General features: G+C 47.3%; 1 protein-coding gene and 1 long non-coding RNA gene across 4 annotated transcripts in view; one reads left to right on the plus strand and one right to left on the minus strand.

Moving 5' to 3' along the window:
* The window catches only part of ATN1 (atrophin 1), a 32,053-nt gene extending 16,439 nt beyond the window's left edge, over window positions 1–15,614 (minus strand). For 2 of the 3 annotated variants that reach the window (XM_079960232.1, XM_079960230.1), the window contains exons 1-2: window positions 15,506–15,614; window positions 1,134–1,346 (exon numbers count right to left, since the gene is read on the minus strand). In XM_079960232.1, coding sequence (XP_079816358.1) covers window positions 1,134–1,211 — 78 coding nt within the window. In that variant the 5' untranslated portion in view covers window positions 1,212–1,346; window positions 15,506–15,614. Of the gene's footprint in view, window positions 1–1,133; window positions 1,347–15,301; window positions 15,458–15,505 lie in introns of those variants that run through there. The other variant, XM_079960231.1, reaches the window with a different exon arrangement.
* Window positions 1,749–16,332, plus strand: part of LOC307206909 — an 89,028-nt gene continuing 74,444 nt past the window's right edge. Inside the window, exon 1 of the long non-coding RNA XR_013834525.1 lies at window positions 1,749–3,659. This is a non-coding gene — a long non-coding RNA (uncharacterized lncRNA). The remainder of the gene's footprint in view (window positions 3,660–16,332) is intronic.

Raw genomic sequence — 16,332 nt, forward strand, 5'->3', positions numbered from 1 at the left:
GGCTCCCAGTACATTTCCGAGCACAATTCGAAGTGTTGGTGCTGACCTTTAAAGCCCTAAATAATTTTTGGAAGCTGTCCAGAGTGGCTGGGGAAGCCCAGCCAGATGGGCGGGGTATAAATATATTATTATTATTATTATTATTATTATTATTATTATTATTATTATTATTATATTCCTTCTGCATGGGACTGTTGTACATGACCCAGGTGCATCGTAAGTGAAGATTCATGAGGCCCCATGAACCTGACCAGACCCTGTGTGAACCGAATGTACACCCTAGAACAGGAGTAGCCAATGAGGTGCTCCCCAGATCATGCTGGATCACAGCTCCCAACATCTCTGACCAATGGCCAAGTTGATGGGAGTACAAGTCCAGCAACATCTCAGAGTATTTTCTCCCGAGAATTCTACAGGAGGCAAGTTATCAAGGTGAGATGTTTGATGGCCTCTGCGCTAAAGCGTCCATTCATTATTTGGTGGACCTCAATCTTAATCAGCAGAGGCTGACAGTTTGGGGAACACAGTTATATCACTGAAGGACGTTTGTAATAGGGGATTGTAATAGGGGATTAAAAAGAACACTCTTTAGGATGACCTTTCCTCCCAAGAGTGATTAGTTAACTTTAGTTTATTGATTTGTTAATAATCCAGCTTTACGTTTCATATATTGAAAACACACCTATCTTGAGGGTGTTGGGGTTTCTTTTGTTAGACATGGCTTTATTTAGAATCGAGTCACTTAATTTATAAATTAAAAGGCAGAGAATTAATCAACTGAAACAATTTAACACCCCAATCCCCCCTTTTTTGCTTCTTTTCTCCCCCCAAACCGCACCCAAAAATTATCCATCACCCAGGTGCAAATGGTCCACAAGTGACCAGCTCCCCTGCTATTTATGTCCATGAACCCTTAAGCTTTTCCAATGTCCTCAAAGTCTCCCCTGCAGACCCCCAGACCCCCCCCCTCTAAGTTTATTCTACCTCATTGCGCAAAACAACTTGGATGGCTTTAAAAGGAGCTGAGACAAATTCATGGAGGGTAAGGCTTCTGGCTATGCTGGCTTTGCAACAATACTGGAGAGACCCTGAGTCCTTCCCCCTCTCTACCCCACAGTCTCCTGGGCACTTACGGAATCTTTATTCTGTCGAGTCTTCATTCTTTTGGATGTAGGATCCCCATTCTCCTTTGTCCGAGTGGATGAAAACATTAACTTTTATACAGTCCGCCACACAACTATTCCTTGGGAGACTGAGGTGTGAGCCTCAAGGGGTAAAACAACCTCTGCTCTTCAGGAAAAGGGCAGCGAGAACTTTGTCCAAGGATGCTAGGCTCCCAACAATTCCTAAAACAGAGAATTTTGGTTTAGTGGGAAGGATTAAGAGGGCTGGAAGTGCTGTGTATATGAATCATAGCTAGAGATTTGTTCATTCCTTGATTTATATCCCTCCTCCTTTCCAAGGAGCTCAAGGTGGCGAACATAACTTCTCCTCCCCATTCTATCTCCACAACAACCCTGTGAGGTAGGTTAGGCTGAGAGGCAGCGGCAGGCCCAAAGTCATCCAGTGAGATTCGCAGCACAGGGGGAATTTGAACCCGGGTCTCCCAGGGCTTCATCCAGCACTCTGGAGAAACCCAGCCAGATGGGTGGAGTGTGTGTGTGTGTGTGTGTGTGTGTGTGTGTGTGTGTGTGTGTGTGTGTGTGTGTATATATATATATATATATATATATATATATATATATATATATTATTATTATTATTATTATTATAGCATAATGCTCCTTAACCTCAGTTCCTTTCAGTGAATACACTGTTACAATTTAAAACACAACAAATTGTGCTAAGCATTTCAGAGCAGCAGAGAGAAATGAGTCTATGCTTTCATTTTGTTCATTTATAGACTACAGTGGTACCTCAGGTTAAGTACTTAATTCGTTCCGGAGGTCCATACTTAACCTGTAACTGTTCTTAACCTGAAGCACCACTTTAGCTAATGGGGCCTCCCGCTGCCACCGGAGCACGATTTCTGTTCTCATGCTGAAGCAAATTTCTTAACCAGAGGTACTATTTTGGGGTTAGCGTATGTAACCCGAGATACCACTGTACTTCCCCCAAAACTGGCAAGAACAACATAAAAAAAAGAAATCATTTATTGCCACAAAATACAACAAAACATCGACACTACGACTGCTTATTGTTGTTCCTGAATTATTATGTTGTTGCTCTTATTTATCTGTTTGAACATTAACAGTGATTCCCTCTCCTTGATCGCATGTCTGTGAAGCTGGACTACAAGAAAAACCCATTGCTTCAAAAATTTGCTCAATTCATAACCATGCTACTTATATCCTTTTATAGAATCATGGGTTATTTTAAGCGCCTTATAAAACAGAACTCCCCCACCAAGTGCGCTGATAAATTATAGTCAAGAAAATGTATATTACACACGACTCCAAAAAGTAAATCAAGTCACTGGGCTTTGACCAGAAGATGCAGTCAGTTATTTATTTTAATAAGGGACGTGGGTGGCGCTGTGGGTTAAACCACAGAGCCTAGGACTTGCCGATCAGAAGGTCGGTGGTTCGAATCCCTGCTATGGGGTGAGCTCCTGTTGCTCGGTCCCTGCTCCTGCCAACCTAGCAGTTCGAAAGCACGTCAAAGTGCAAGTAGATAAATAGGTACTGCTCCAGCGGGAACGTAAACGGCGTTTCCATGCGCTGCTCTGGTTTGCCAGAAGCGGCTTAGTCATGCTGACCACATGACCCGGAAGCTGTACGCCGGCTCCCTTGGCCAATAAAGCGAGATGAGCGCCGCAACCCCAGAGTTGGCCACGACTGGACCTAATAGTCAGGGGTCCCTTTACCTTTACCTATTTATTTTAATGTTACTTAACAAATTGCATATAGTTGATGACCATTTCACATGGAGGGTACGTTCTTGGCCTCTGTATGTGTCAGTGGAGCAAGTTCATCCTGTGCAGTTATGCCGCGTGTTTTGTGATATTTTTGGTTCCTTCCAGGCTTGGTGTGTGCGCTTGTGCACAGTCTCACACGTTTCAGATGTGTGCTAATAGGTCACCCCCTGTCTACCACTTTCACTGCAGTAAAACCTCTAGGCGATTTACAAGAAATATTAAAACTATCAATAAAAACATTATTTTTTAATTTAAAATGAACAGTAAATGAGATTAAAACACATCCATATCCCTGTGTCTGGATTTCTGCTTCTTTTCTGACTCCCATTACCATTCTAGGGCCACTGCGATCAGGTTGACGTCCAGACATGAGCCATGTGGGGTGCCATTTTGCATGGTAAAGTCATTTATTAGGAGCACAGCTTACATGGCTTGGGCTAACTCCAACCATTCCGGCTCATGTTAATGTTGTGGCTCACAGGCGGTGTTAGAACTCAAAGCTAGGTGCTAAATGGCTCCTTAAACCAGGGTTACAATTGCCTAAACAGAATGTCTAGTTGCCATTTTGGGGCCAGACGGCTTGGGAGTCAAATTTTTCAATACAACTTTTTGGTTTCTGAAATCCATTCTGATTGTGCAGATAAAATATCACGGATAGAATTCGAAAGGTTGTGTTGCTAGTGTGTGAAAATAGGCAAGATCCTATTATTATCCACTCCCATTGTTCAGCCGGGACACTGAGGTCCAGCTCTGAGGGCCTTCCGGCAGTTCCAACACTGAGCAGAGCCAGTGAAGTTTTCAGAAACTCCTTCATTCCACGCAAAACTGCCACATGTCAGCACTGTCTGGCATCTCCGCAAATGTGGATTTGTTAGAACCTCCACCCCCATGTTTTCACTTCAAAATGGTTCTGTAATCAAAGATCCCCCCCAGTTTTAGGTATATGCCCGCAACATCAGCACCATGCAGACAGAAGAAGCCTCTTTTGTATCAGCAGAACTTAAATTTCTGTTCCTTGCTTTCTGCCACCTCCTCATGCCTGGAAATCCCTATGTCACCCGCCCCTCCACCCCATGTTGCTGTTGTTTTTTATCCCACCAGGGACGCAGGTGGTACTGCGGTCTAAACCACTGAGCCTCTTGGGCTTGCCGATCAGAAGGTCAGCAGTTCGAATCCCTGCGACAGGGTGAGCTCCCGTTGCTCTGTCCCAGCTCCTGCCAACCTAGCAGTTTGAAAGCACACCAGTGGAAGTAGATAAATAGGTACCGCTCCGGCGGCAAGGTAAACGGCGTTTCTGTGCACTCTGATTTCCATCATGGTGTTTCATTGTGCCAAAAGCGGTTTAGTCATGCTGGCCTCATGACCCAGAAAGCTGTCTGCGGACAAACACCGGCTCCCTCGACCTGAGAGCGAGATGAGCACCGCAACCCCATAGTCGCCTTTGACTGGACCTAACCGTCCAGGGGCGCTTTACCTTTACCTATCCAACCTCTCCTCCAAGGAGCTTAGGGTGGCACACATGAGACCATGTGCAGTGAAAAGTGGTCTCTAAATATGAGAAAATAAATAAAAATACATATTCCGCCCCTTCCCATGTTGATGCTCACAGCAACCCTGTGAGGTAGGTTAAATTGAAAGTAGCCGTGACTGGCCCATGGTCACTCAGTGAGCTTCATAGGTAGAGATTTTAACCCTGGCGCCCCAGCTCCTAATCCAAACATGAACCAGAACACCGTACAGTATAAGGGAACTTTTTCATATTACCCTGGTTCCCCACACAACGTTGCCTCTCCCTCCCCTCCCTTTATGTCTTTCCCACTGTCAAAATATACCATAGGTTTTAAGCTCTTGGGGGCAGGGACTTTTTTTCCTGTTTATGTAACGCTAAAAAGAGTCATGTGCCTTGATGGAATCGTAACGACAACACTAAAGTCAGGCAGAGAAACTGCAGTTTAAGACACCTGGGAAACTTTTCCTCCATACAATTCCACAATCTTAGTTTAATTCTTATCATTCTATGTCACAGTAACAGAATTCAGAATTGACGGATACTATTCCAATTTCAGGGACGCGGGTGGTGCTGTGGTCTAAACCACAGAACCTAGGACTTGCCGATCAGAAGGTTGGCGGTTCGAATCCCTGTGACGGGGTGAGCTCCCGTTGCTTGGTCCCTGCTCCTGCCAACCTAGCAGTACGAAAGCACGTCCAAGTGCAAGTAGATAAATAGGTACCGCTCCGGCAGGAAGGTAAATGGCATTTCTGTGCACTGCTCTGGTTCGCCAGAAGCGGCTTAGTCATGCTGGCCACATGACCCAGAAGCTGTACGGCGGCTCCCTCGGCCAATAAAGCGAGATGAGCGCCGCAACCCCAGAGTCGGTCATGACTGGACCTAATGGTCAGGGGTCCCTTTACCTTTATTCCAATTTCTGCCATTTCCCTAGAAATTTTAAAGAGGCAAGTATTGTTCATTTAACCTGTATTTTTTATTATTGGGCCCCTAACATTTACAGCACAGAACAATCCAGTAGAAATAGGGCATTCTCTTCTGCAAGTCCCATTGAAGTGAATGGGATACATGTTAGAATATAGCGCTGCTCTTGCACAGCTCCTGTTTGTTCCCTTTAATGTGAGATGCACAAGAGAATTTCATGAAGGAATGAGTTTAAATGCGTACATATTGCTATTCAGTATCCTGGAGATGCACTCAAGCAAATTTGTGGATGGGAAGGAGGTATCAATTTCTCACTTATTTCACAAAATCTATAAACCGCTTGATTGTAAGAAAACAAAGAAGAATTAACTACAATAATTTGAAAAGGTAAAATGACAAGAAACAGATTGACAGATTCTTCGTTTAAAATCTAATGTTAGGCTGAATACCCCTACTTGGGAGTAATTTCCACTGGACACAATAGGACTTGCTTCTAAGCAAGCATCCTTAGGCTCGTTCTGTAAAAAAACTAGGATCATTTTGCATCATGCAGAGTTTTTGAAAAATGAAAATATAACAGATATTCTGGGTTGCAGAACAGTTAGCAGCTCCTAGCGGTGTTTAGCAGTATTCCCCTTTTCACACGGAAAACATTCACACTCAGAAATACAGCAGTTCATTAATGCTAAGCAAGAAAATGTGTTTCATGTTAACTAAGCTCGCTTTGAGCTATTTTGGAAGGTCACGGTCTATTTCCTGCAACATACAGAACAGTGTGAGAAACTCAGATATATAAGCTAGGTGTCAAATGGCTCCTTAAACCAAGGTCGCAGTCGCCAAAATGGAATGTCTAAGTTGCCACTTTGGGGCAAGACGGCTTTCCATTTCTACACCGACTTATATTTTAAAGAACAAATCTCAAAGTGGTTCACAACACATTGAAACATCAAATAAAATAATCCAGAATAAAACAAAATCAAGCTTCAAGGAAAATATTTCAGGTCCTTCTCTTAAGTGAGATTTTGCTTTCCCCAGGCACCAACCAGGCATCCATAGATCTCCACGTGGTCGCGACTGGACCTGCCCCAGTCGCAAAACACGCCTGGCTAATTTCAAACACTGCCAGGATGAAGGAGGGACCTCTTGATCTGCAGTCAAATGGCGTACTGTGCCACCGGACAGTCACATGGAAAACTTATCAGGCCCTTTCCCTGTTGGTAGGCCAACAGACCACTTCTAACCACTGAAACATCTTCTCCTGGGTGCTAGCATTTCAAAATACTGTATTTTTCGCTCTATAAGAGGCACCAGACCACGACGCACCTAGTTTTTGGAGGAGGAAAACAAGAAAAAAAATATTCTGAATCTCAGAAGCCAGAACAGCAAGAGGGATCGCTGCGCAGTGAAATCAGCAATCCCTCTTGCTGTTCTGGCTTCTGGGATAGCTGCACAGCCTGCATTCACTCCATAAGACGCACACACATTTCCCCTTACTTTTTAGGAGGGAAAAGTGAGTCTTATAGAGCAAAAAATACGGTATGTAGGCACATCAAGGAACCCATCCTGCTAGCAAAAACCAGTGCAAAACCTCCTATTAGTACAACTGGTTCTTCCCCTTTCTTCTCCTGCCATCTCCCCCAAATCCATTCTGGAGGGTCAGAAGAACTCGTAGAACAGTCTGCAGCAGGAAGTGAGGGGAGATTTTTCTGTCGGGGTACCCAGAAAAGCTTGCATGAATGGAACAATCTCCTTTGTGCAGCACTGAATTCCACCCAGATAATCCCTCTCTATCATACCCTTTCGTAGCACATGTAATATGGCTATAGCGGTCTTTTGGAGTCTCTGGGGAACATTACCTTTCTATAGGTCTGTAACCAACCTGTAATTTGGCAGAACCATGTGTATGACACACATTCACACACCCACACACCCCATAGCCTGAGGGCCACACCTTGGGAAACCCGGGCATGCCCACAGCCAGGATGTTATGGCAGAAGTTCAGGGGCTGTTTGTGCGTGGGTAGAGAGCATCACGTCAGTATGAACAAGCATGTGTGAATGAGTCAACACCGATGAAACTGCATGGAGAGGTTTTGTTTCACCTCCCATTGCCTTGAAGACAATTCGGCAGAGCCACTTTCTGTTGTGAGTTGCCTGGTGCTGGGTAATTAGGTGTCACACACAAACACGCACGCACACGTCAATCTGCTGTCAGTTACAGCCTCACGCACTGCAATGACAGTGTACATGCATGCAGCGTCGCAAGGAATAACGCCATGCATCTCTGAAACCTGAATCGTCACTTTGCAGCTACTGCCTTCACACCTGGTGACGCATAAAATAAATAAATACATATTTTACATATTCAAACGGGGCTGTATACCTCTGCCTTCCTCAACCTTGGCCCTCCAGAGGTTTGCAATGCCAACTCTCATCTGTCCCAGCAAGCACTGCTGTGCTGGACTGGTGGCTAATGGGAATCGTGGAGAGGCCCAGAAAGGGAAGGCCTTAGCAGTGGCGTAGCGTGGGGGGTGCAGGGGGGGCCGGCCGCACCGGGCGCAACATCTGGGGGTTAGGGTTAGGGGGCGCAAATCCACGGGTTAGGGGGCGCAAATCCACGGGTTAGGGGGTGCAAATTACTTGCCTTGCCCCAGGTGCTGACAACCCACGCTACACCACTGGGCCTTAGCCTGATCCTATAGAACTGGAAGGAGCTGCAAAACTGGTAGGAGGAACAAAATGTAACTCCAAATAGTGATAAGGAATATGGGGCAGGGGGACGGACAGACACCCTGACAGTTTCTGGCTCCCATTTATCCACTCTGCCCTACGCAGAACAAAAGGACAATCCAGCATTTCACAAACTACTCCTGGTCTTACTACAAGAAAGCAATTGGACAGGTTTTTGCAGCTTCAAATGGCAAACAAAGGGGGGGGTGGAGGTGGAAAGAGACCCAATGCCTTTTCCAATCCACCCACCTAGAAAGGCTTTGAAGGATGTTAGCAGATCCAGGCAGCAACCCAGAAATCTCCAAGCATGGTGTCTTCACACAGCCAATGGAACCGTACCATTAAATCGTATGATGTACCGTGATTTACACAGCTGGGACACCGTATCGTATGATGTACCGTGATTTACACAGCTGGGTCTTATCGAATGCAAAGAGGCAGGGAAGGAGTCCAAAATTTCACGTGATAATGAAGGAGCCACAGAGTGTTTGTTGTGGGGGAGGAAGGGAAAGGAGAATGTTAGCCGCTTTGAGACTCCTTAGGGTGGTGATAAAGCGGGATATCAAATCCAAACTCCTCGTCTTCTTCTTCTTCTGACAAACAAGGGAGCAGCTCACTTCTCATCTAATGCATGTGTGCATATGTGGTGGGAGTGATTTAAAGTGCCAAAGAAGCAGCAGAATAACAATAATAACAATAATAACAATAATAACAATAATAACAATAATTTATTACTCATACTCTGACCATCTGGGTTGCCCCAGTCACTCTGGGGCAAGGATACTGAACCTTCACTCTCCCCATCTATCCCCAGAAGTCGTCCCCCCGACTGGATTCCAGTACAGTGGTACCTCTGGATGCGAATGGGATCCTCGTACCTATGGGACCGCCTCTCCTGGTATGTCCCACAGAGAAACTTACGGTCTTCAAATAAAAACATCTTGAAGGTCCCAGGCCACAGAGAGGTTAGGCTGGCCTCAACTAGAGCCAGGGCTTTTTCGGCTGTGGCTCCGATCTGGTGGAACGCTCTGTCACAAGAGACTTGACATCCTTCCGCAGGGCCTGCAAGACAGAGCTGTTCCACCAGGCCTTTGGGCAGGGCACAGCCTGACTCCCTCCTTCGGCAATCTTCGCGGAGCTCTGGCCCAATGGTTGCCATTGGTTTGATTTGAATTAATTTTATAATGAATGATTTTAGAGTGTTGTGTTCTGTTGTACTGTTGTACTGTTTTATTGTTGTTAGCCGCCCTGAGCCCGGCTTCGGCTGGGGAGGGCGGGATATAAATAATTTATTATTATTATTATCTGTTCCGGAGCCCCATTCGCATCAAGAAGCGAACGAAACCAGCGTCTCTGTGTCTGCGCATGCGTGGATTGTGATTCGCCACTTCTGCGCATGGGCATGACGTCTTTTGGACAGTATGCGCCTGCATGAGCGGCGAAACCCGGAAGTAACGTCCTCCATTACTTCCGGGTCGCCGCAGTGCGCGACCCGAAAATACTTATCCTGAAGCTACTTCAACCCAAGGTATGACTGTACTGGAAACGAGTCTGGTGACTTCTGTTTCAGTGTATCTGAAGAAGTGTGCATGCACATGAAAGCTCATACCAAGAACTAACTTAGTTGGTCTTTAAGGTGCTACTGGAAGGAATTTTTTTATTTTGCAGAGAGAAAGTGAGTGGAGAAGTTCAGCCTCACCTCACATGTGACCCTTAGGTGCTCTATATTATACTTCCACCGATCATCTTATACAAGATTCAGGCAAATCTGTGTTTAAAGACATAGACCTGCCACAGCCATTCCCAAGAAACTTTGGTGCAACGGGAGTGGCAAAGAGTAATGAAAGATGAGTGGGGAGTGGGTAAAAACTACTCACTAAGTCACTAGGGATGTGGGTGGCGCTGTGGGTTAAACCACAGAGCCTAGGACTTGCCGATCAGAAGGTCGGTGGTTCGAATCCCCACGATGGGGTGAGCTCCTGTTGCTCAGTCCCTGCTCCTGCCAACCTAGCAGTTTGAAAGCACATCACTGCAAGTAGATAAATATGCACCGCTCCGGTGGGAAGGTAAACGGCATTTCTGTGTGCTGCTCTGGTTCGCCAGAAGCGGCTTAGTCATGCTGGCCACATGAACCAGAAGCTGTACGCCGGCTCCCTTGGCCAATAAAGCAAGATGAGCACTGCAACCCCAGAGTCGGCCACGACAGGACCTAATGGTCAGGAGTCCCTTTACCTTAAGTCACTAGCTTCTCTAGAAATCACACTGTTCTCTAGAAATCAAGACAATTTCTGAGCTCCCAAGCCAACCGCAGCAGACCAGACACCTATTGGAGCCCACCAGGGCCTTCCTAACCCCATCCCTGTTTTTGTGATCCCCAAAGCAAAAGAATCCAAGCAACAACGACAACAAAAGGTTTCTCAATTTAGTGGGCTCCCGTACATGGCTGGTTAGCTGTGTTCAGTTTGGTGGGTCACCAGTTGTGCAGGACTGATATAAGTTAAACTGAAAACCAATGTTATGTTTGGGTCTTTGGAGAAGAAGTGGCTGATTCTGGGTCTATCTGAGACCCAGGTTTCTGAGGTTTGGCGGGGCTCCCTTTGGTGAAGCCCCTCGATTCCTGCACTCCATTCTGTGCCCTTCACCCAAGAAATGGATTAATAAAGTATAATGAACAGAACTCAAAGAACAGCCTGTCCGACACTGGCTGCAGAAGTCCTGTCAGTTGAACTGGCCCAAACTGGCCACATTCTGACAAGTCGTTTTGTACATTCACACAGACACAAACAACTAAGAGCAGCTGCCATGCTTCTGGGTCCCTTCTGGAAACAGTCTACCATTGAAATGGAGTTTCAAGCACACTCTATAGCAGTGGTAACCAATGTGGCTCCCTCCACATTCTGTCGGACTCCAACTCCCATCAGCCCCAGTCAGTGTGACCAGGGATGATAGGAGTTGTAGTCCATCATCAACTTAGCAACAGCACATTTGCCACCCTTGTTCTATGGCAAATCACAAGTTTGTGAAAAGGCAAAACTAAATAAAAGTGATGCTACAGGAAAACATATTCTCCCTCTCTTGGTTCAGTCTTTCCTGCCTTTTCTTCAAGCTCAGTGGCCAATATGAACTTTACCCTGTGTTCAGATCTTTAGGGGAGATACTCTGTTCCTATTTCTACAGTGGTACCTCGGGTTAAGTACTTAATTCGTTCTGGAGGTCCATACTTAACCTGAAACTGTTCTTAGCCTGAAGCACCACTTTAGCTAATGGGGCCTCCCACTGCTGCTGCGCCGCCAGAGCACGATTTCTATTCTCAGCCTGAAGCAAAGTTCTTAACCTGAAGCACTATTTCTGGCTTAGCAGAGTATGTAACCTGAAGCGTATGTAACCTGAAGTGTATGTAACCTGAGGTACCACTGTATTGCCTTATTCTTTCTTAATTTTAAAATGTTTCCTTTAAACTTCTCAAAATATATTTCAGACAAGTTGTGGGTCCAAATTTCCACCCAAGCTGCAAAGCTCAGGGGTTAAACTTGGGAAAGTAATGACGTCTGAGTCTAACCTGCCCAGCAGGGTTCTTGGGTTAACACCTTCAGCACCTTGAAGGAAGGGCAGGATTCAGTATCATAAATGCAATGAATGAATTAAATAAATAAAACATATCACGACTGTTTTTTTCCTTGTCTAGGTTGTATGGCACATTCTTTTTATAATAGTTTTATGAGATGGTTGTTAATTTTAAAAGCTGTGACTTTGAGCGTTTCCTTGTGAGATGTCTTGAGGGTTCCACTGGGACTCTAAGGCGGGATAAAAATGTTAATAATTTTAAAAATGCCATTATGGTGCTACTTTCCTTCAGAGGGGCACATTATTTTACATTTCAGCATCGTAAACGCTACTCAGCAGCTAGAAGATCTCCTCCCCATTCATTCCCTATCAGAAGTAAAATGGAAGGAAATATGGATAAATCAAAGACACACCTCTGGACTGAGAGTCATTACTGAAGTCAACAGGCTGACAGGCATAACATTATTTTTATTTAAAATAAGAATTTTCACAACGATATTCCAGTGTGTTTTTCTAGCACTGGTCTCAGTGGGGAGGAAGGATAGGTAAATCCAGTGAAATCTATTTCCAATTCAATTTCTGTGGAACCCCTTTTCCACAAAGAAACGTGGTTACTAGAATGCAGTAGAACCAACCACAAATGCATATTGTTCTGAAATGGCAAGATAATAATGGCCAAGCCCAATGGCAGCTCAGCCTTCTGTATGGGTATCAGTTAAGCCAGAGGTAGGCAAACGAAAGCTCCATCTTCTCTGGAGCTGCTTATCCTTTCCTCCCCCCCCCCCCCGGAACAATGCAAAAAGTCCTGATACGGTGGCAAATAAATCCTGATACAGTCCATAGATCTTATACCAATTACACCTGAACTGTCCCATTGGCATTATTATTTGAATATCCACAATACACGGAGTCAGGCCGTTGATCTATTGCATCAGGCCATGAAGCTACCTAGCTCAGTAACGCTATCAATGGCTATTTAAGGTCTAGATGCTTTACAATGGAGGTGACAGTGACTGAATCTGAGGCCTTGCATATAACAAAGCAATGTTTTGCTTCAAATCCATCACTTCTGCTCGCTAATAGAAACGTAGGAAGCTGTCTTGTACGAAGTCGAGCCAACAGCCCATCTAGGTTATTACTGTCTACACTCTGGGATTTGACAGGATTTTTTCCCTAGCGTTACCTGGAGAAACTAGAGATTGAAAATAGGTACTTCTGCATCTCTGCCGCTGAGTCCTTCCTCTAATACAGCCTAGAAAGCATAACAGTGACTCCACTGATAACACGTTTCCCAGTATTCTTAAAACAAAGCCGACTACAGCCAGGCCAAATGATGCCCATCTTTTAAAAACTACTAGATATCAAGTGATGCTCATTGTCATCTCTCCACAGAAGAATTCCTGGTAGAGCAACTGAGCCATGGAAACTATCCAGTGACAGGGAAAGTAGAAATACCCACTATGTATATCCATGGAGCTCCTGAGTTGGAAAAAACCCAGTGGGTCATCTTGCCTAACCCTGAGGATGCATCCCCACATATCCAACCGATTGATATCTTTTCTTGAAACAACTCCAACCACAGCACCAAAACACCTAGAGAGATCTCTGTCCATTTCCTGTTTCCCTGTGATTCCTCCATATTCCCATAATTCCATCCCTGCTCCCATGTTCCCTAAAATGATTCCATGACATTACTGCAAGGATGGGATAGCAATAACAAGAAGAAGACATAAGGAGGAATAGGGAATAAGGGGAAACCATTTTTCCTAGTGCCCATTCTTATTCACCCACTCAACCCACATATACACATACATATACACAATATTGCATACATATATTGTACACACAGAGACATCGAGCGAGAGAGAACGCAGGAGAGCGAGTACAACGGCATTGGGGAAAAAAGCACACCAACTGACAAGATACTTTAACTTAGTAGAAGATGTGCCTCTCCCAGCCATGGTTGTCAAGACTGGTCCTATTTTGCATGGCATTTGAAGAAGCTCAGGGGAACGCAAGTGTGAGGGGGGGAGAGAAAAAGACTGATGGCCGTATTGAGTGTATTCTACTCCCAGAGTAGTCCCATACAAATTTTTGGACATGACTAACTCAGACTCATTAATTTCAATGGGTTGCAACCTTGACTGTTTTCTGGACTATATGGACTAAGAAAACTGGGAGGTCTCTTCTTTGCAGTCTTGTGGATGTGTCTGTAGGACAACTGGAGAAGAAACACCTAGAGCAGTAGCTTCCATCTTGCCTACTGATGTAAGCTAGCTCTCTCTCTCACTCTCGCTCTCTCTCTCCCCCCCCCCCCCCCAGATACTGAGCCAGGAAGCCTAATGTTCAAATTTTGCCTCATCTTGGAATTCACTAGGTAGCCTTAGGCAAGACACTACCACCTCATCCTTCACCTCCCACCTCCAATTTGTAAAGCAAGAAAAGCGGCCTACTTTGCTGGACTGTTGTCCGTGAAGCGCTATAGCGCCTCAGAACTGTTAAGTATTATTACAGAGTTGAGAAGGCGCCTCCAGTCACTGGGTTCTCTCGCTAGGTGCATGACGTACTGGGGGGTGGCTCTGGAGAGAAGCAACATCTCCTTAATGTTCTACTGGATCGCGGCCTTTCAGGGTTGCCTGTTCTATGAAACGTGAAACCTTCTTCCAAGAGGAGAGATTGAGAAGTCCTCCGGCTGTCACTTAGAAGACTGAAGAGAAGCCACCTTCCACAGAAAAGGGAGGTGCTGTGGCCTCGCCTGCGCATGCCAGTCTCCATTCATTTGCACAAAAAAGCGAAATGCGCGGTAAGGTTTTTACAGGACCCATCTACTCCGTGGAGGGTGTGAAGCACCAGACGTTGCCCTTCATAAGAGGCACCCTCCTTGTCACCCCCCCCACACCCAGGAATAGCGCCACTAGACTATAACTCTCCAGAAGGACACACTGGAATGTCAGGCTCCTGGCTCTCTGGCCGGGCTGCAGGAATCGGTTCTGTGAGGTCTAGTGGAGCTTCTAGATTAATAGGGGACCTCCTATGGCAGAATGCAGCTTGGGTGAAGGGGTAGAATTAAGCTGGGGGGGGATGGATGTTCTCTTTGGGGTTCGCCTGGAGGTTCTGCATCATCAAGGGGTTACTCTGCCGGGGGTTCTAGGCGTCTTCTACTGTCAGGCCCCACGGATCCGGCGCAGGGAGTGGACTTGTTCCACGGGGCTCCACCGTGGAGTTGGCCATCTCTGCTTCGGGGAGGCGTTTCTTAGGGGCTCCCTAAAAGATCTCTTCCGCAGAGCCTGCGCTCTTATGGGGACGGGAGTCGCCAAGAGCCTGGGCAGTGGTGTGTTTGTGCGCGCGCGCGCTCGCTCGCTCGCGCTCGGGTGCCTTTTAAACCACGACCTCCCGGGCTAAGGTGGGTGGGGGGTACCTTCTCTCCTGCGCGTGGGGCTCCTGTCGCCCGATCCCTCCTGCTTTCTGACAACCCCCTTCCCTACTTCGCGCCCTCCTCTCCGCAACCATCCTCCTCTACGGAGAGAGAATGAGAAGAGGTGGCCAGGCGCCCGCCAGCCCGCTCGCCGTCCCACCTCCCTCGCCCCAAAACGCACGATCGGTGTCGAATGGATGCCGAGCAGGCGAGAGAGATGGGGCTCCCGGGCTCCTCGCACTTACCGGGCTCCGGCAGCGAGGTCGAATGAAGGGGGGAACGAAGGAGAAGGAGGCGCAGAAGAGGCTCGGAGAGCCAGCTGTAGCAGCGGCGGCAGCTGCACAACTCCGTCTTCCCCTCCCTCCCTCCTCCTCTTCCTTTTTCTCCCCGGGACTTCAAAGATGGGGGAGCGGGAAAACAGGATCGCAACCCCCCCTCCTCCGCCGTACCTCCAGCCTCCGAGTGGCGTCTGTCGGCGGCGCCCCCCCCCCCCGCCTCCGGGTTCAGGCGCCGCCGCCCGTGCCTGCGCGCTCGCCCATCGCAGCGCCCGCCCGCCGCCTGCCGCCTTGGCCACCTCCCATTTCCGAAGAGCCCAGTACGCGCAAGCAGCCCCCTCCCCTCCCCTCCCCTCTCTCTCTCTCTCCCCCTCTCCCCCACTCCTCTCTTTCCAACAACACCCTCTCCCTCTCCGCGCAAGAGCGCATCGATTGCACCCGCCGCTCGCCAGCAGGGGGGAAAGAACTGTTTGCGCCTTAAAGCAAAACGATGGCGAGGGCGCAGGAGTCGGGACATGTTATATAACGCTTTTTAAAAGGCGAGGCGGTGGGGCTGGAGGGGGAAGGGGTTGGTGCGAGCAAAGGCGAGATCGCGGGAGAGAAATGGAGGCGGACGGGTGCAGGGGGACGGAGTGATGGGGTGCCCAAGGATACGAGGCCTTCTCTCAGGCCTTCACCCCCCCCATTGCGCGCAGTACTGACCCACACAGGGGTGCCAACTTGAATAAAATATTGGGGGGCCCAGGTAAGTCCCGCCCCACATAATCGATCACATGACACGGCGGGCGCGCACACTATTTGGATGGCAATAGCCATCAACTTTTTTGGGGGGGGGCAGCCCCCTCCAATATTTTATTGGGGTTGGGTGAAGGTACCTCGGCCCCTATGAACTGGGTCCTATGGACCCACATGTTTTGGCGCTGCATACTGTGCCGGAGTGGGGGGGGGGTGTCGCATTGAGGGTACCCAGCTCCGTGAAAGTTTCCCACTGGGCTGCAGAG

This window comes from Podarcis cretensis (genome assembly GCF_951804945.1).
Source record: "Podarcis cretensis genome assembly, chromosome: 17".
NCBI classification, from domain to species: Eukaryota; Metazoa; Chordata; class Lepidosauria; order Squamata; family Lacertidae; genus Podarcis; species Podarcis cretensis.